At 41.2% G+C, this 19,550-nt stretch overlaps 1 protein-coding gene across 2 annotated transcripts in view; it reads right to left on the reverse strand.

Moving 5' to 3' along the window:
* Positions 1–848: 848 nt before the first annotated feature.
* DDI2 (DNA damage inducible 1 homolog 2) overlaps positions 849–19,550 on the reverse strand; it is a 34,479-nt gene continuing 15,777 nt past the window's right edge. The window contains exons 6-9 of one of the 2 annotated variants that reach the window (XM_031962810.1): positions 18,189–18,317; positions 16,426–16,529; positions 14,757–14,946; positions 849–9,558 (exon numbers count right to left, since the gene is read on the reverse strand). In XM_031962810.1, coding sequence (XP_031818670.1) covers positions 7,664–9,558; positions 14,757–14,946; positions 16,426–16,529; positions 18,189–18,317 — 2,318 coding nt within the window. In that variant the 3' untranslated portion in view covers positions 849–7,663. Of the gene's footprint in view, positions 9,559–12,653; positions 12,717–14,756; positions 14,947–16,425; positions 16,530–18,188; positions 18,318–19,550 lie in introns of those variants that run through there. The other variant, XM_031962811.1, reaches the window with a different exon arrangement.

Genomic DNA, 19,550 nt, shown 5'->3' on the forward strand with positions numbered 1-19,550 from the left:
CCACCTCTTCAATAAAAGGAATGTCTTCAAACATCTAAATTTGGTCACGAATTTTTTGGTTGGGCTCTTTTGAGCGACAGTGATGTTGTCATTGTGTATGTGGTAGTCCTAGTTTGGTTCACTTCTGTGTAACATCATCTAAGTAGTCTCATGCTTCTCCAGATTACCTGTATCTGTTGCTTTCTATCACTGATATTGTTATAGTTATGCACTAGTCATTGCTTATCCATTTCCAAACCAATGGACACCTACTTTTTTCCAGTTCTTGGCTACCACGTAGTGCTGCTGTGTGTATTTTGTCACACGCAGGAACTTTCTTATCATCTTCAAGCTCCTTAGGGCATAAGCCTAGCGCTGGATCTCTAGGACAAAGAATAATGGAATAAGGCAAGAAGTTATGCTGGTATAAAAGTTGGTTAGGAGTGTTTTGATAATTTGTGGAATAAAAAGCTAAGTGTGAAAGGTAGTGACTTTCAACTTGGCTGCAAGGAGTTTCTCCAAGGCACCTACTCCTTTTTTTACTCCATCAAAACTAATTACAAACAATAAAGGGTGTTTTAAGAAGAGGTAAATAGTCAGTAGGAAATCAAATGAAACAACTCCAAAGCTTGGACACCACTGGCCAAATGGCGAAGCTGAAGTAAGTCATCCAACTGAGTACTAACTTGCAGAACCTCCTTCACCTTTCTCCATCAGCTTCCATCCCGAATCATAGGAATCCCTAACCTTTGGAAAAGTCTGTTTAGAGTTAAGAAACCATTGATGGAGAGATACTACACACCTCAATAGTATTATTTTCCTTGTTTACCATCTATTACATGTGAAATGTTACCCAAAATACACACCAATTTCATCAATCAATAAACATTTATTAAGCACCTAATTGTGCAGGCACTGTCACTTAACAGCAATCCTTTTACAATATATGTATTTATTTTTTTTTTACATTCCCCCATGCTATACCATTTCTCTCAGAACTCAAAAGACTATATGACATGGAATCTCCACATACAAAGAGAGCAGCTACTTAAAAAGGCAAAGGAGTTAAACAAATTATACTTCAGTTTAAAATAAACTAAGCAAACAATAGTATCATGATAAAAGATTTTATTGTCTTTAAATATCAAATTTTTTACACATCAACTTTATTTTCCTCAAAGTCCTCATTTTTTTTTTCCTTTTTAAAAAGAATCAAGTGTTCTCCCTACTCCAGGCTGACAAGTATTTCAGTATTTGACAAAACAAACTCAAAGCCCAAATTCAGCTACAGACAAAGCACATGATCAGCCAGCCCCGAAGGTCAATGGCACAAAGTGATCGACTCTAGGGTTCCTGAGCTTGTTTCCTGTAAGTTGTCCAGGAGAATTTTTCTGACTTCTCAAAACCATTATGGGATGAAGAGTTGAGCTATTGGCAAGCATGGGTAGATTGCAGATAAGCCCAGTTCTTGTAAAATACTGATGCTGTTTCAATGATTCAAAAAAAAAGTGCATAATCACTTTTGCTATCCATGCTCAAGTGGAAAATTCAAGGGCAATTGTGAAAGGGGAAGAGAAAAGGATTAGAGATGTCCAACATGGCAATCTCTCCTCAAGGTTATCTGCTCCTAGCCCAACCTGCCCACAGAAGTGGAAAATACTAAAAACATGCAAACAAACGTTTACATAAAGTTGTAGTGAAAGGCAAGACTAACCACTGTTTGCTCTTGAACTATTTTGAACACAAGAATTACCAGAGCCACTTGAAAAACAAAAAGCCTTGGGAACATAGAATGGGAATTACATTTCAAAGGAAGTGCTTCTAAAGGTCAGATGATGGTTCCAATGATCTTGGAGAATGGAGTCTTAATTCATGAAAGATTCAGACAAACTAATTAGTAACTTTGAAAAACAATAACCTGAAAGTAAGGAAAATTCAATGTAAGTGTACCTTTTTCTGCCCAAGACAGTCATTGAAAATTATAAAGTTTTGTAAACAATCACTTCTCTGCTGGTAGAGAGGTTTATATAAGGAAAAAACCTGATTACCCTTATCTCCCCTTAACTGTTCTCCCACCCCCACCCTGCATCTCATGATAAAAATCATAGTTCATGCAACAAAGCTTTGAAAAGTATATTATGTAAAGAGATTATTTGGGGGGAGGGAAAGGGACGGCCACACTTGTGATTTCATTTGTGACAAATATCCCTGCTAAGGTGGGAAAAAGTTGTTGTAGATCCCCAAATCACCTGTGACCTTGTCTTATAAGCTACCCTGGGCACTGAGAGACTATAGTGACTTGTCACATGACTTGTATACCCCAGGCCCTCTTGCTTATAAGGCTAGCCTCTACCCTCTTCTAAAAATGATATTCTAATTCTGTAATGAGTGATCTGATACAAGGGTGAGGGCATTTCATCCCTGGCTGTTGGTTTGCCTTTTTTTTTTTTTTTTAATAAAAAATTAAAAAGGGATCTAGACTTCAAAGCTTTATTTTCTATATTTTGAGGTCAACTTCACTTTAGGTTTTTCTTTAAAACAAAACAAAACAAAAAAACAACCCTTGCTGTATCAATTCCACAACAGCCTGGTATGGGTAAAATGAAGTACTTCATCTAAACCAGGGTTCTTAGCCTTCTTGTATCAGACTTTGGAAGTCTGGTGAGGGCTAATGATCATCTTCTTACAATATTTTTTAATGCCTAAAATAAACTAGAGGATGGCCAAGAAAAGCAATACTGAAATAACTATGACAATATACATTTTTTAAAAATCCCCTAAAACCAGTTCACTGATCTCAGGCTAGGTGAGAACCCCTGAGCTAAACAAGCCTTTAGTCAGGCTTTTCTAACAGAAAATCATTGTAACTTTCAAGGTTTCAAAGTTTGCCAACTTCTCAGTGAATCTCATCAGATGCTCACTACAATAATATTACAGCTAATTACTCATCAAAGCACGTCCATCCCTTTTTGAGCTGCTGTCCTGAACTAATGGAAAGCTCTGACTACGTTTGTAAACTCAAGACACTGAAGAATGACCTGCCAATTTTAACTTCTAAACTGTTCTCAGCTAAGCACCAATTATGACCCTGGTTGTCCACTGGACCAATGGTCGTCTACTAGTACAGGAATTTTGCGGTTACCCAACTCTATATTAAGTCTGGTCATTCTTGAGAATTTGGTAGAAATGTGATGCTGTGGTGTTACTAAACTTCTCCAAAAAAGTTCAAAGATATAAAAATGTGCCACAAGCCAAAGCAGTTGTCCCTGAGTCTAGCTAGCGGAATTATGAGGGTCGGAGTTCAGTCCAATTCTGTGAAGAGAAAGGACTGAATAATTTAGGGTTACCTTCCCATCGGTCCCTTCTATATCTCATTATGTTGATTTCATATATTCAATTTCTAGAAGGAAACATTCTGGGAAATGTGGGTGTTAGGGCCCCAACTTGGTGGCATTTAGTGTAACTAGAAATGAGCATTAGTTTGTACCTCAGAAATGACAATTTCCCTTACGGGAGGGGAAAAAAAAAAAAAGCATACCTCAAATTTTGCTCCCTAGCAAATACCTAGGTTATTTGTAGAACCATGGCACAAAAAGCAAACAAAAACCTAACCAAACCACTTCCTTCTTTCTCTCATTTACTCACTGAGCCATCAGCCAAAGTTCCTTCTCAATTTTTACTGTTGACCATTTAGATCCATAAATTGGACCATAAATCCTATCAAGTTGCCACCGTTATTTCGATATACACCCTAAATGTTTGCCGAGAGCCAACTGATATTTTAAACCCTCAGGGGGAAAAGAAAGTTGGCTTTTTTATCAGTTAAAATTGCTTCATTTGCTTTTGCTCCAATTCCAGCTTGTGCAAAAACTGTCATCACTCTACCCTGTGGGATTCAGGCTCCCGCCCCAACTGCTCAAAAGGAGAAATTGGGCTTCTTGGTGAACATGGATACTAGAGAACAGGCCAACCGAGGAGTATTACAGTAAAACAAGTCTCCTATGATAATTGCCAAAAGGAAAAGCAGTGCTAATAGAAATGTAAACATCTACAGCGAAAATGCCTGTAGATAAGCCCTACAAAAGTGTACAAACCACTTAGCAGCTCAATTATTTAAGTTTATACTCCCTCTAGGTGGCTTATGAGTAGCAAAATGAGACTGAACTGTTGGCCAATCCCCTGGGATAAACTTGCTTACCCCAGACACATGGGCCTTCCTTCCTAAGGCTTGCTTCTCCATGTGTGGTGAAGCAAAAGCTGGCACTTCACTGATTGATAGAATGTAGTCAGTTCATCTGCGGTTAAAATAATCTGCTCACGTTTTGTTTCAACTCTTGTATTAGGATGTGGAGCTTAAATTACATTTTGCCTCATCCTGTTTATATATTACTTCGTACATAATATATATAATATGGAATCAAAGACAATCCCATGTATTTTAAATAGATATATATGTATATTCATATATGCATGTCTAAGTATATAAACGTGTACATATGGATTTTTTAAAAAAGAGAACATTTTATGGCTCAAATAGTAGAGAACAGGGGCTAGGGAAGGAAAACTCCACTGGGGTATTTAGACTCCTTGAAATCAAGGCCACCAACTCCTCCAACAGCTTTACAAACCTCCCAGGCTAAAGAGCTACATCTGTGAACATGACATCTTGTAAGCTTAAATCCAAAATCCAAAGCTTAAATCCAAAAAACAAAGGGCTATATGAACTTATTAGAGATGAAGTCATACAGCTTTCAAGAAGCACCTTGTGGACAAGGTGGAAGAATTACCGCTCTCATTGATCTCTTAGTCCATTCCTTTTCTAATAAACTGGCAGCTATTAAAAAAAAAGCTCAAATACAAAGTCTAGGGAGAAGGGGGAGAGGGGGAGGTGTGACTGACCCCTGGTGCTCCATATTGGTACAACAGCAAACAGGCCTCTAGAGTGGTCCTCTGCCTAGCTAACAAAGACTGCCAGGAAGCAGCAGGAAATGCAAATTTTAACGACTTACACAGAAAGAGACAAGGCAGAAACAGCTTCTTTTCTCACCACAGAATATTGTAAATAGAACTTGGAAGTCAGCTCTGCCCACAATTCTCAGAGTCAAGTTTTGGACTTTGGAGGCTGAACATAATCGGTAACGGCCGGCCATCATGGGCTCTGCCTGCCATCAGAACACTGATCTAACAGTCACATTGACTTATTTTTAAGCTTGAAAGTCACTGTAGTTACTGTCTTTCCAGAGCTCACTGTATTTTAGCGGATTACATAGTAAGGGGGAAAAAAGGGTCACCCTGCTAAGCTAAAATATCCCCAAATGTCTAGCAATTCTGATAGGTTTCTAGCTCCTGCTGAATTAAAACACAACACACAATTTAACAACAAAAACATTGACATATTTTTGTTCACACATGGAAGAGTGAAAAAGAGAAAAGGTAAAAGCACAAAAATATTAGGAATAATCATATGTTGAAAACAAAACAAAAATTAAGGATTTTGGCAGATGCCCTTCTGGGCTAGAATTTCATTGAGTATTCTTTAAATACCTGTGTAACTGCAGGCATATATGATCTTTATTAAAAATCAGGCACAAAAGACTTGGAAAAGTCCCTTCCCTGATCCCCAGAATTAAATGAGCCACTTATGACTTCCATCATCATGAGTGTTTTTTTAAGATTTAGAATGTCCCTTATGTCCCAAGGAATGGTTTTGTGACGAAGTTAATTTCTGCTATTCTCAAAACAGAAAACTGTCTTCAAATAAAAGAGCTTTTGGAAAAAGGGTCTGACACCTTTAATCACTCTCCCCTTCCCAAAAGTCTGCTCTGAAGCTTGCTTATGACCACTATTTTTATTCATTAATCATAAAGCAGAGAGCATCCAAAGTACTGTTGCTTTTCACTAATTACAGTATAAATGACCTACTTCCAATTACAGGTCTAGAAGGGGGTTCATGAAAAGCCTGTAAACAGTTCCTTATTGCATCTTAAATCTTTGGTGTGGGGATAGGTATAGGGGTTTATAATCTAAAATATTCTATCACGATTCAATGGCAGCCTGACAACCTACTGTTCTTTCTGCCACCTGCTCAATGTGATTTATAACCTCCCTGCTAAAACCTCTTAAAAAGAGGAATGGAGAAGGGGTACAGGAATGAAACACAAATATTTCTCAAGACCCCCAAATAATAATTAAAAATGCTCCTGAGAAAATGAATTCTTCTATACTCAATGGACTTGGGTTTGGATGGAAGCAGAAGGTCTTAAAAAATATACACACGGAGCCATGTGACTTTAGAATTTGCAAACTGGATTCAAGGCCTCTGTTTTCAATTACAATCAAAGATCCTGATTTGTCATGTTCATAACTCTTATAACAGTCAATTCCCTCTTCCAGGAGTAGAAGGACTAAGATGAGAGCTCCCAAAGGGAGTGCACAGTGGGGCCCACAGGACGGTAAGATCCCAGGGGCTGGTCTTCAATACAAAGGCCACAAGAAAGGTATTCTCATACTCTACACTTGCTCTGACTCCATGCTTCCAAAACCAAGAGGGCCAACTTTAAATGGGAGCCTTCTGGAGGAAAAAGATGGAAAATGCAAATTTCCCAAAGCCACTCGGAGAATCAGAAATGCCCGTCTTACACTTGGATTTTAGTGAAGAACACAGCTACGAGTCATCACTTGGGTCAGCTCTGTCCTCTAAAGATCAAGACAATTCAGTGCCAAGGACATCACTTTGTGCCTCACTCAGTTCACACAGAGCTCGTAATCACATAGTAATATCTCCGAGTAAAGCATGAGCTCAGAGGGCAAGTCCTTTAGAATTAGGGTTCGCTTGAACTTCTACCAAATCCATCCTTTAGGGACCCCCGGGGTCTCGGCTACTGCACCTCCTCACAGTTTACAGATCAGCATATTCACTGTAGACAGAATTTTAGGGCTCTTGGTTTTTTCCTTGATTAAAAAAAAGAATTTGGGTAGCACCAAGTTCCACTTTAAAATTAAACTCCACTCCATCAAGTGTTATTTTTTGCAATTTGTGCAGTAGCTCATCATGCATGAATGACTATTTTGAACCCACTCTCTCATGCCCATAAATATGCCAGGACCCACACCCAGGATTACAGTGACTCTAGCACAGCTATCCTAGGCCCCTTTCTTCATTTTCCTAGAGTATCAATGGATGACAATGCCAAGAGTGCTGGATCAAATCTAATTTTCCCTATAGTTTCTACCTTGACATTCTGCTTCTTCACAACCCTCTCAACTTTGCCTTCATCGAAATATGGAATGGGCAACCACCAGGATAGTGAGCCAGGATGCTTTTAACCTGACAGGAGGTGGGATTTCTAATAGCTTCTGCTTTTCAAAATAGTCAACTTCCCTCTAAAATGGTACACTTTATATAAATCCATCAGTTTTATTCCAGAATGCATCATTAATGAGAATAAAAAGCTCGTGTGCACACACTGCCAATACATTAAAAAGGCCCAAATCTTAAACAAGTGTGATAGACAACTTCATTAGACAAGAGATCATAAATTACTTTGGCCAAAAATAAAAATCTTAAAAAAAAATCTGGCTCAACATTCTGCTTGCAGGTTTCTACGTACATCGTATACATATACATCTATATCTCAATCTTTTTCAAAGGAATAGGGACTAGTCAAGTCCACCTGTTCCATGGTTATGTAGGAACGATGATATTCTTTGCCAGCAAAATGAGAAGAGCGAGATCTACGTCTCCACCAACACGTTGCAAAGCCCCAAGAGCTTCTCGCAGAGAAAATCCCGCCTGAAGAATCCGGTCCACATCTGCAGTAGGGAAAAGGTGACTCAGGAGAGGCGAGGGGGATGATGCCGGAGAACTGACCAGCTGTTCAAGTCTGTGAAGAGGCCTTGTGGCTTCGAGACAGACAGCACTTTCCCTGGTATCAGGCATTCCTGTCAATGGGTTCTGAGGATCCTGAGAGAGGACTGGAAGGAAATCGGACGGCAAGGCCTCAGTTTGCTGAGAAGTCTCAGGGATGGTTCTCTCCTCACCTGCTAGGTGCCTGGGTGAAATTTCTGTCCCTACAGAGTTTAACTGACCCACGGTTTCCACAGACATTCCTGTGAAAGAAAAGCTTCCCCTCTTTGACTCCTGTGATTTCTGGACGTCCCCGGGGGCAGCTGCCACGCTTTCATCCACATTTCCACCAATCCCACTGTGCCCTCCTGCACATGAAGACACCCGCGTCGATCTCTCGGCCTTCTCGGGTCCCAATCTCACCTGGCAGGAGGGATCTCGAGGCTCTGGCTCCTGCAGGACCACGGGGGGATGCAGACTCTGGGGTGGCTGTTCAGATTTCTCCTGACTCTCAGTTCGGTCTTCAGCTGCTGTTTGTTTGGGATGGATTACTTCTTCAGATGTAAGATTCCCTGGAGATTCTTGACAACTAATGACTAAAAGTTGGTGAAGTTCCTTCAAAGCGGCTGTTACAGATAAAGCAGATTCCTCTGTAGGTGCCGCAGGGTCCGTGGAGACCAGCCCATCACCAGATAGACTTAATGAAGAGCAATTTTCCCTTAATAAACATGACAACTGACTCTCTGTTTCTGACATTTCAACATTACTCTCTGGAGGCTGCAAATCACTAGATGGCACAGGAGTACTCATGATTACAGAAGAGGAGTTAGGCTTTAAAGCCTCAGCTTCCACCCAAAGATTATCAAAAGTGAGATCAGAACCCTCAGCATCCTCAGTGCCGGCGCTGTGACCGCTTGCCAAGCTGTGGACAGCTACCACGGACTGCTCCGCCACATCTATTTCCATGATTGTTTCGGTAAATGAGCTGCCAAATGGTGCTGAGGAGGGAGCAGAGTCTTCTGCTTGTGGATGGCCCAGTATCGCTCGCTCAGCTCCACGATTCTCAGTTTGCGAATCTCCAGATCTTTGCTGGGTGGGAGGAAGGCTGGGCTGTAATTCAGAGCCAAGCTCGGAGCTCCAGGGTAGTTGTGGGGTGCTTAGCTCACGCTGTAGTTTGGCCTTAGACTGTTCACCCACTGGCTGTGGGGGTTGTTGGGGGCCAGTTCCCTGACTGGGATCCTGGTAAGGTAAACACAAATCATTCTTATCTAGAGATGTTTGTGTACAGGGCACCCGGGTGGCTAAAGCAGACAAATCCTCTTTCTGTTGTGTATCAGGACGCCCTTTGATGCTACAGGTGCTTTCTGTAGCAGGAGATTTCAGATCATCTGCCATGATTATTTCTTTTGATGAATTCCAAAGAGTAGGAGCTGACCTCGGAAAGCCTGGGGGCTGGTCGTCCATGGTGCAGTTGGATGAGGCTTGGGGAGGAGGGTCCAGGAAAGGAGGACATTTTTTCTCATCTGAGGTTACCGGGGAGTCAGCTTTCAGATCCACGATCTCTCGTGAGCTGGGCTTGTAGGAGCAGATGGAAGCAGGAGCAGAGACAGAGCGATCAAGACTTACGGGGTGACTGATCTTAGAGCTGAGTCCTAAGGAATGGGCTGCATTGTCAGATCCACCGCAGGTTGGTAATGATGTTCCCAGTGAGGTAGTTTCTTTATCACTTTTCTCTACATGGGAAGAAAGGGAGGAGGAGCTTATGAGCACATATTAAAGAGAAATTATTTAAACCTCACAATGTAGATTAGGTGTAAATGTGTGCTTCTTAAAATATATTCAGTTGCATCTAATATGATGTAGTCAAGTTCTCACAAATGTTCAAATAATGATTAATGCCCAGTGCTGAGGTGATTCCCTCACCCAGCTATGCAGCCACGGGGTGCTAAGAAGCCAAGATGAGATCTGGACAGGCTGAGGTGGGAAAGATGGGAAAACTATGCTATCATTCTTCTGGGGACACGTTTGGTGCAATGGATCAGGCCAGGCTTGGAGTTGGGAAGCTCTGAATTAAAATTTTACCACCAACACTTGCTGTCTGAACCTTGGCCAACTACTTCATTCTTCTGCCTCAGTTTCCTTAACCTCAAAATGGGGCTAACCACATCTACCTCCTAGTTGATCAGCTCAAATGAGATTGTGTAAATAGCTTTGCAAAGTGCTGCACATAAATGTAAGCTATCATTAACAATCCTACTAATCCTGACCCCCAGAACACACTATGGCAGGAATGAGGAATCAGTTTTAGAGGAAATGTAAAGATGAGATAGATACAACTTATTTCTACAAAAATCACATAACTTTGGGAAACCAGCATCAAACAGAACAGTATTTATCAGTATTTATTAGGGGTCTACTTCTTGCTGGGCACAAGGGGTACAAAGATCAAAGAAGGTGCCCCTGCTTTCAGGGAGCTGATAATCTGCCAGAAGATACATATACAAAATAAGTGAAAGATGTCTTCTGGGGGGCACAGGGAGCTGGGGGTGGGTGGAGGACATCAGGATGTTGAAGTAGTACTTTGAAGGAAGCTAGGAATATACAAATGATTCAAGAACACATTCTGAATATGGGGTCAGAAAACCCACGTCAAAGGCAACGGAAAGGTAATGTGAAACAATGGACTTCAAAATGCTCAAAGGAGAAGTATGGGAGCTTGTAAACTTAATTAAGGAAGTGGACTGGATGAGACCTGTGTCTCTGGAAAATCTGGAACTGTGAAGGTGTTTGGGAGGCTAGGTTTATAGGTACCGAAGGCCTGAATTATCTAAGCAATTGTATGAGAGGAGGAAATATAGAAGAGAGCTGTCTTAGGATAGAAATGCAAGAGTGGGATATCTGTGTGAATAGGAAAGGTGATGGTGAGTATGACTTCCAAGAGTGTTTCAGAAGTTAGGAACCTAGGAAGCATAGTTGTGCTCTCAACAAGAATCAGGAAGTCAAGAAGTAGGGTCTTTTTTTGAAAAATAAATGAGTTCTGTTTTGCACAGCCTGAGTCTGAGACACCTACAAGACCTCCAATTGGAAATATCCAATAGGCAACTGGTAAAGTTGAGCTTAAGACAAAAGGATGGAATTCTAGATAGAGATTTAACAGGTGGGAACTGCTGAAGCCCACAAGACAGAGCAGGGAGTAAGGAACTAGGTTTAAGTCCTGCCTGTCTCTCTAAATATATATAAAATGGGCTGTGACTGCACAAAGCACCAACATCTAAACTCTTGCAGATCAAACACTATGGATGATTTTGCCAATTTCCATTAGTAGAGGAAGCTTCCAAAAACTATCTCAGAATTGGGGGAAAAAAAAAATCCAATCAATTAAATAAATAAAGGTTTGAGGTAAAAGAGATAATGTGGGTGTATTCGGACTTAAGATTTTTCATATCCTGACTGCTGACAAGTAGGAGTCTTCACAGTAAGCTTAAACTTGGCTCGACAATATACAGCCCATGTCTCTAAATAGCTTTGGTCCCACTTTTCCAACTGGATTTCCTTCTCTCAAGTCACACCCATTTTATCAGGGATTCAGTTGCAAGTTGGCTCCCTGCACTAGCTTAAAAATTGTCTACTTATATGGTCTTAACGCCAGTCATGAGAGCTTACACACCAGCCAACCTGTTAAAGGAGGCTCAGTGGCTTGGTTAAGGTAAGGCTTAGCCTTCAGTAAAGTGTCTCAAGTCCTTGATATGGAGGCTTAATGTGCTATTTAGGGTGCACGAGTCAAAGGGAACAAAATACCACAAGTTTGACTTATATGCCTCAAGATATCTCTAATGAGACCTTATGGTCAAGACCTTATAACTTGGGGGGAAGGAAAGGGCAATGGTTCAGACCAATAATGGCCCCTTGGCTCTATAGTAAAAAGCTTAGCCAGAAACCTAAGGTGACCCTGGCCCTCGGCCTTATTGCCTACAGCCCAGAGATGAAGTGACCTCTTATACAAAGCCTGGCCCCGTACTAGAGGACCACAGAAGGGAGGAGGAGGAGAGTGGGGTATCAACAATCGAATCATGACTGTTTTTAACTGGACAGTGGCAAGGGAAAGAAAGCACCACGTATCTAAACAATCAGCCAGCAAAACAACCCTGTGAAACCTTGAATGGGCACTCGCAAGATAGTTTCTTTCCCAGCCCTGCCAGCAGCTCCCATGTCAGGACAAGGAAAGAATAGCATCTTTTCCAAAGGTTCTCCATGGCCAGCTGGGATCCCAGTCAGTGCTGGGAGAAGCTGGGGCTGCTGTCCTGGGCCGTTGATACCATTGACTCTGTGGCCTGGATGGAGGCCTGGGATCCAAGATGAAAATAACTCCTGCCCTGGTGTCCTCAAAGGAGTTATTCTGTGAGGAGGGATCGAACCAAGTGCCTTTGTATCTCAGAGGAAAGAGACAGAGTGAATCCCAAGGAGAATGTTAACACTAGTAATGTTTTTTTTACATTGGTTTAATATCATTTAATCATCACGGTTAGTTGTTAAATTTTTAATTAATGTGGTCATTTCTCTGGGCAGTTTCCACAAAAGACAATTATAAAACCATGAACTTGTACACATACATATATATGCTTCTCTATATATGTATGTGTGTATGTACACAACTCATGTATTCCAGCATACATATGCTACGTGCAGGCTAGTGTAATTAAACAGGGGGACATGGTGAATTAAGAAGCTTGGATATCACACCTGCAGGACACAAGGTAAGATCCCTGACATTACTCAGACCAATCATAGGAAGACGGTATTGAAGGCTTAAAGTGATGGCTATAAATACCTGGTCTGAGGCCCATTCCAGCTGCAGTACACACACATTACATGCATCAAGGCTTCTGACGCTCTGTTTGAATTAGGAAACAGACAAGCAAACGTGGGTTAACAACTCAAACCACACAGCATGCAAGGTTACAGTTGCCACACCTGCCATGGTTGGAGCCAGCGAGGGGAGGGATAGAGCGGGACAGGCAGGGGTCCTGATCACCCAAGAGCTCTGCTGGACGGTCCCGCCACATTGTGGCTGTTCGGATGTCCTGTCTGTCGGTCTGTCAGTGTGTGTGTGTGTGTGTGTGTGTGTCTGTCTGTCTCTTTCTCACACACACACACACACACACACACACACACACACACACAGTCAGGTCTGCTGCCTTGGGGACAGATGGTGATTAGATGAAACAAAGTCTGTGTGGGTAGTAAAAGGGAACAACCACGTGCAGTGTTCACTTTTCTCCCTTTCCCTTTACCCTATGGCTGGCTCTTAAAAGAAAGCTAACCAGATCTGAATCAGGTCCCACTCTCACTAATGCCCAGATTCTGCTCCTAGTATCGCAGCTCAGACCCAGGCTGAGGGATCAAGGTCAAGATTCCCTGCCAGGCCACGAGCCTGGCCCCCACAAAACCTCTGCTTTTAAGCCTCAGAACTCTTCAGTCTGATTTTCCTGCTGACAACAGAAGTCAGTGAACCTGAGAAAGTAGAGACTGAGGCACTGGGCAAAGTAGAGAGGAACCGTTTTAAGTTTAAGGCTTAATTAAGCCAGCTACAATTTGCTAACAGAAGATAAAAGAGTAAATGCTATGTTTTTCCTTCTTTATAAATAACCATTCTGTTTGCTCAGCCCAAAGGAAATGACTTAAGGGACTTGCCCCTACTTCTCTTCAATCATTTCCCTTCACTCTCTAACAGAAATGGGTCACTAGAATGGACTGGAAGATTATGGACCCACCATAATCATCAGCTGCTGTGCCCAAAGCCAAATCTCCAGGGCTGCAAGAGGAAGGTTTAGAGGGAAGGAAGAGTTTGTATAAACTCACTTATGTTTAAAAATTCTTACAGTAGGATCGAGAGCCACAATTTTGCTATTTCCCCTTTGGCAGTGCCTATTCCGAATACTTGCCCATTCCCAGCCCCCAAGTTCCTACTTCTCTGCCTAAGGTAGCATGACAGCAGTAGAACCATGATGGCTAATTCTACTCCTCCCATTCCAAAAGGAACCTGGTCAGTTATGACCAGGAACCACAAACTGGAGGACAATCTAGAATTACTTCTTTATTAAAGTTTTCTTTTAATAAATGTGTCCCCTTACCATCTGTGGCCATGTCAAAATGACCTCTAAACCTAAATAACAAAGCTTTGTGGGTGATATTAGCCATGAGGATATATAATTAAATTCAAACTTTTATTTTGCTCTGAAAATCTTGGCTAAGTGATTATAATGTCTCTGGACTTACTCAGGTTACACACATAAGACCCAAAAAAGAATATGAGGTACTATGGTTTTTGATTCTGTATATCACTGTTCAAAAATGGGATCTCACCAAAAGTACAAGCAACCCCTGAATTTTCAGTCACATTCCTTATTATTTCTAATTCTGACAGCACGTTCAGAGGAAAAAAAGGGGGACAAAGGAAGGGCATTTCTTCACAGAGAGCTACTCTTTCCACTTAGTCCAACTTCCTGTCAAAAGGGGGGCAGGAGAGAAAGGAGAAATGGAATGATTATCATCATCCCAGTTTGCATCTGCTCACTAAGAAATGAGGCAGGTGTTTGCAAGACACATCACTGTTATAAAAGGGAGCCTTTTTCTGAATTACAAGGGCTTCTTTGATGAAAAGCCCAAGAAATATGAGATACCTAGTAAAAGATTCATGAGGAAAGAACTCAATAGGCATCACCCATAGCAACAAATTTCCTCTTGGTCTAACAACCATTTTGCTCTCCTTCACTGTATTAAGAAATGGGAGTGGGCTGTGAGAGAAAGCCTTCTGGAACGCCTCCTGCAGAAGCTGCCAAGCAGACTAAGAAAGGGGACTAGATTCTAAGGCCTACCCTTTCCTGTCTCGTCCTTCCACCACCAAAATAGGAAATTCAGCCAGCTCAAATACCTGCATCCTCGACGGACTTTTGAAGCGCTTCTGCTAGTTCCTGGTCTGCGATCTCCTCCGGCCGAATGTCATCTCGCCCTGAACCATATGCTAACCTTGCACATTCGGGGAGCTCTCCCTCTGGAAGGAAGGTGGTTTGTGTGCCTGTGGTGCCAATCACTAGTACATTTTTCTTGAGGTCAATAGAACACTGAAAGAGATGAAATCAAAACCCAAATGAGGAGGATTCTGCTCCTCAATGCATAGGCTGGAGCCGATTTTGATTAAGTGCAACAGATTAAATGTCTTCAGAAAAACTCAGCTCTTCAAATGAAGAGATGTACTTGAATGGAAATTACCATTTGCTAAGAGCAACACTTAGAGGAGCAAAAGAAAGTCAAGTTAATCATTCTGGCTAAAAGGGCGAAACCTTTCATCATTTAAGATTCTGCTTATTAATTGAGAGTTTTCAGGTAGTGGGAGTTAACAGTAATAAAATTAAAATCAAAGACTAATTTGCAAAATATTACTAGTTAAATATAAAACATCATCTCCTGCTCTGTATCTGCTATGCTTGGAATCCAAGCAATGCCAAGCAGCCACAGAAACCCACAGTCTGTTTCTAATCATCCTGGAGAATAAAGAGGCAGCCTGGTCTAGCAACTAAGAGACTCAGCTCTGGGGACCCAAGTTCAAGTGCTACCTCTAACTAACATACACACACTACATCTACATTTAGTATAAGGCAAGTTGCTGAACCTCTCGATGCCCTCAGAAAGGCATCTCTCAGCCAAAAAGTTTAAGAGCAGCTGCCTTTTCAAAATAGAGTTCTCTTCCTGGGAGTTCCCTTTATCCAGTGAATTAGTCCACCCCAGGCATTTAAAAACAAATAAATGCTTGAACAAAAGTCTCTGCTTTGACTATAGATATCAGCACATATATGAGTAGGTCTGTGTCCACGATATAAAAGCAGTGCCCCCAAACTCACCCACCATTGACTGTTTGCTGAAGTGCTGGTTACCAGACTGTAAGCTCCTAGAGGGGAGGTACTAATGCCCTGTTACCCTAATATGCACAAGTGGTATTCAATAAAACCTTGTTAGGCATCATCAGCAAAAGCAGAGCACCTTGGGTTTACAATGAGTCCTTAAGTGCACTGAGGCATCCTCTGATCCAGCAAATGTATTAGTGTAACTATGGACAATCCCTTAATCTAAAGGAAAGGATGATTGCCTTTTTTTTTGAACCTATGAAAAGCTAGAAAATAGCCTCCTACTCCTAGAACAAGCACCTTGCATATAAGCTCCCTATAGACAGATTCCAGAATTGTTAAATTTTTTTAGTAAAAATCTACAACTTGTTTGGAAAGGATACCATGTCTATTGATTATCCCCCTGTGCTCTAACTCATCTCCCTAACAGACTGGGAAGTCTAGCAGATCACCAGTAAGCTGGCAACTGAGATACCACAAAGACAGAGCTTTTTTTCTTTCCAGTGATGCTCTTAATCTTGGCAGGCCAGGGATGGCAAAAGTAGGGAGAGTTTTCTGATTGGAGTCCAGCTCTCAGTCTCTAAAATTTAAATACCCAATCAAGGCACAGATTCAAAGAAACATTTAGTATATGGACAAATGTTGGTCCATCTTCTGTCTCCCTCATATACCACCAGATTCCAAAAGAAGAGGCGTTACCTGATGTCGCTTGAGCATGTCCAGTCCCAGAAGCATGTCCATGGGCTGTTCCTCAAGTATAGAAAAGGAACATGGCAGGAAATCCCCTTCAATCTGAACTTGAGCTGAAGCACAGAGAGAAAAGCAGATATTGCTATGAGTTTTGTGAAGGTTCAGGGCATTCTTTGGAAAAAGGATTGCTAGAAATATGGCCCGGCAGTATCCTTCAACAGATCCTGCAATCAAGAAGTTAAAATGACAAAGACCATGATCATGGTCAGTGAGTATAGCCAAATCTCTTGGAATCAATGAGCATTTTTAGTTTCTAGGTTTAAAAACTAGTCTGGGCTCCAGCTCAAGAGATTCCTAGGGGTAAAGCAAGTGAAGGAAGGGCATGTTTATGTTTAAGGTGGAGCAATGTTATTTAGAATAGATGCAGAACTTGTGGGGAAAACTGAGAAGAAACCGTTTCTTTGACATGAACTATTTTCTTCTCACTTATGGCTTTTAAAAAAGTGATGCAGTAAGATGACAATGTCATCCAAAGAACAAAGAAAGCCTTCTGAGTCTTCAGCCCCCTCTTCTCTGGCCTGCTCCCAACAACACGTCTCCTGGCAAACACAAGCCAGTTCTGCTGCCAGAGTTTGCTTTTGGAATTCTATACTTGTCAAATGGAATGGGCTAAATACCTGGAAATTACAAGCCTTGTTCTGGAATTTCTGGATTATACAAAAATGGAACGTGACCCGTAATCTCTGCCCTCCTCTGGGACAGCAATGTTCCCAAAGGCAATTCATCTGTTATCAATCTTTTCACTTGGTATGTTTACTTAGTCTTCTGGCTAAAGGTTTTGGTAATTTTATACTTGGATCAAGTATCAGTTATTATCCCCTAAAATGAAGAAAATAGTTAAGATTTCTGGTTTTTGTTTGTTTGTTTTTAAATAAATAGTTTTGAGTATTTAAATGACAGAGGCTGGTCACATAGTAAATAGAGACATGTTAAAGAAGTCTTTGGCTTCTAGAAAGTAATGGACAAAATGACTTATTTGCATCCACAAGGAAACTTTCCATGTTTATAAACAGATATTTCCAGGAGGCATATTTTATCACTTTCAACTTGCCCACAATAAGAAAGGCCAAGAGGTATATGTAATTTTTTAGCTCTTCCTTTTTAATCACCTTTAAATTTACTATCCAGAAAGAAGCTTAAGAGTCATGTTTCCTGGATCCCTAGAACAATCAACTAATCATTTCTTAAGTTTCTGTCTACACCTGCCCTCAGGTAAGGGCTTCTAACAGCTTCTAACATAGCAAAGAATTTCCCCCAAAGCTAAATTTTTTAGAAATTCAGAACATAAGATCTCATTACTGGACAGAAAGGCCCTGATTTATCAGAGATGCAGCATCTCTCTAACCCAAATGATTTCTCAACAAAAATTCAAGTGGTCACACAACCTCTGCGTGGAGATCTCCAGCAGCAAGAATGATATACTTCTTCCTGTGTGTGAGCAGATGGTGAAAATCAATGAGTTTACCAACAGGCTAATGGATGGGATTTCCATGGACAGGAAGGAGAATTTTTCTTTTCCATTGACTGGCACTGATGTGTCAATACCAGCAATAACAAGATTATTCATGTATCTATTAGTGAAGTTATGAAAACAACACTCCCTTCCTCAAGTATAGGGTAATTACAATAGATTTTATTTCACTGAATTAGACGATGCATCTCACTACCATAAGGGGAACAAACCCACACTAAGCTTCTGAGACTTTACTTACCAAGATGTACTCTGCCAATAATCTTCTGCGTGCCAACACCTTTGGCAATCCCAGCCCACCGGCGATCTACAAGTCTCATTATATTACACCTTTCTGCGCAAGCTTGGCTCATGATGGTCATCTGGGCTCCTGTGAAGAAGAGATATCAGTATCATAGAATCATTTAACAATCTTTAACCCATCAATTTACCCCACAGTGTGTGCATGATGAAGGATTCACAATTAACTAGAATGGAACACAAAGCAAGACACATTCAGACACAAACTCAAGATTTTTCTCCTTTGTTAACAAACCAGAGGGAACTAACAAGTTGCTCCTGCTAAGCAGGCCATCAAGCAAGCATTGGTGGAGATAACTCTCTCTTCTGTATCGGAACTAGGAAATACTGTGTGTGCTCCAAAACCAAGCTGGACATGTTGTTTCGTTTCCTTCAGAACAAAATGTAAGCTCCTTAAGGCTAAGGCAATTTGGATTTGAATTTCTAGCACTTTGCATGTTTTATATGTTTAATAAATATTTTGTGGAATGAGTGCTTTCTTGTAGCACAGGCCTGGTTTGTTTCTCATGTATTTCTGAAACCACCACAAGAAAGCAAAAACTGACAGCAGGACATAAAAACACATGGGTTCCAGCAACCATGACACAGGTGAAGAGAATGACAAGCATGTTCAAGTGATGACCCAAAGTTCCTGATGATAATATTGTTAAATTCTGAGCTGCTGGCATCTAATAACTTCAAAACATTTTTACTAAGCACTGTCACTCCTATTTTGGACCTGTGGAACCCAAATTCAGAGTTTACCTATTTGCCTTGTAGACACCTAACAAGTGGATAGGAGGGCTCAGAATTGATCCCCCAGTCCCAATTCCCATCTCAGCACCAACATATCGTTTCAATTAAAAGATGAGGGCACTCAGGCCAAGTTCTACTCCTAGACACATGGGCTCTGATGAAGGTATCTATGCTTTCATCTCAACTCTGGCCTCCTATATTGATGAAAAGGTTCCTATTTTGACCTTTCTTCTAATCTCTAGTTTCATATTTCCAACTTAAGCTAAGACATTTCCACTTTGTTAGCTTTGAGGTAACATTTCTTTTCTCCATTTCTTTCTTCTCCCAAGGAACTTATACCTGAATTGCTCTAACTGCTAGTAGTCTTGCTGTGACATGAAGATGCTAGCTCAGCTGTTTTCAGGTTTAACAACATACCCCATTCTGCAACTTGTCTTCAAAAACCCTTCAAAGATTCCCTAATGACAATAGGGTGATCTGAAGTGTAGGATCAAGCCTCAGTTCCTAAGCCTGGGTTTCAAGATCATTCCCTCTAGCCCTACCTCGCCAATCTAATCACACACTACTC

This window comes from Sarcophilus harrisii, chromosome 3, assembly GCF_902635505.1.
Source record: "Sarcophilus harrisii chromosome 3, mSarHar1.11, whole genome shotgun sequence".
Lineage (NCBI taxonomy): Eukaryota > Metazoa > Chordata > Mammalia > Dasyuromorphia > Dasyuridae > Sarcophilus > Sarcophilus harrisii.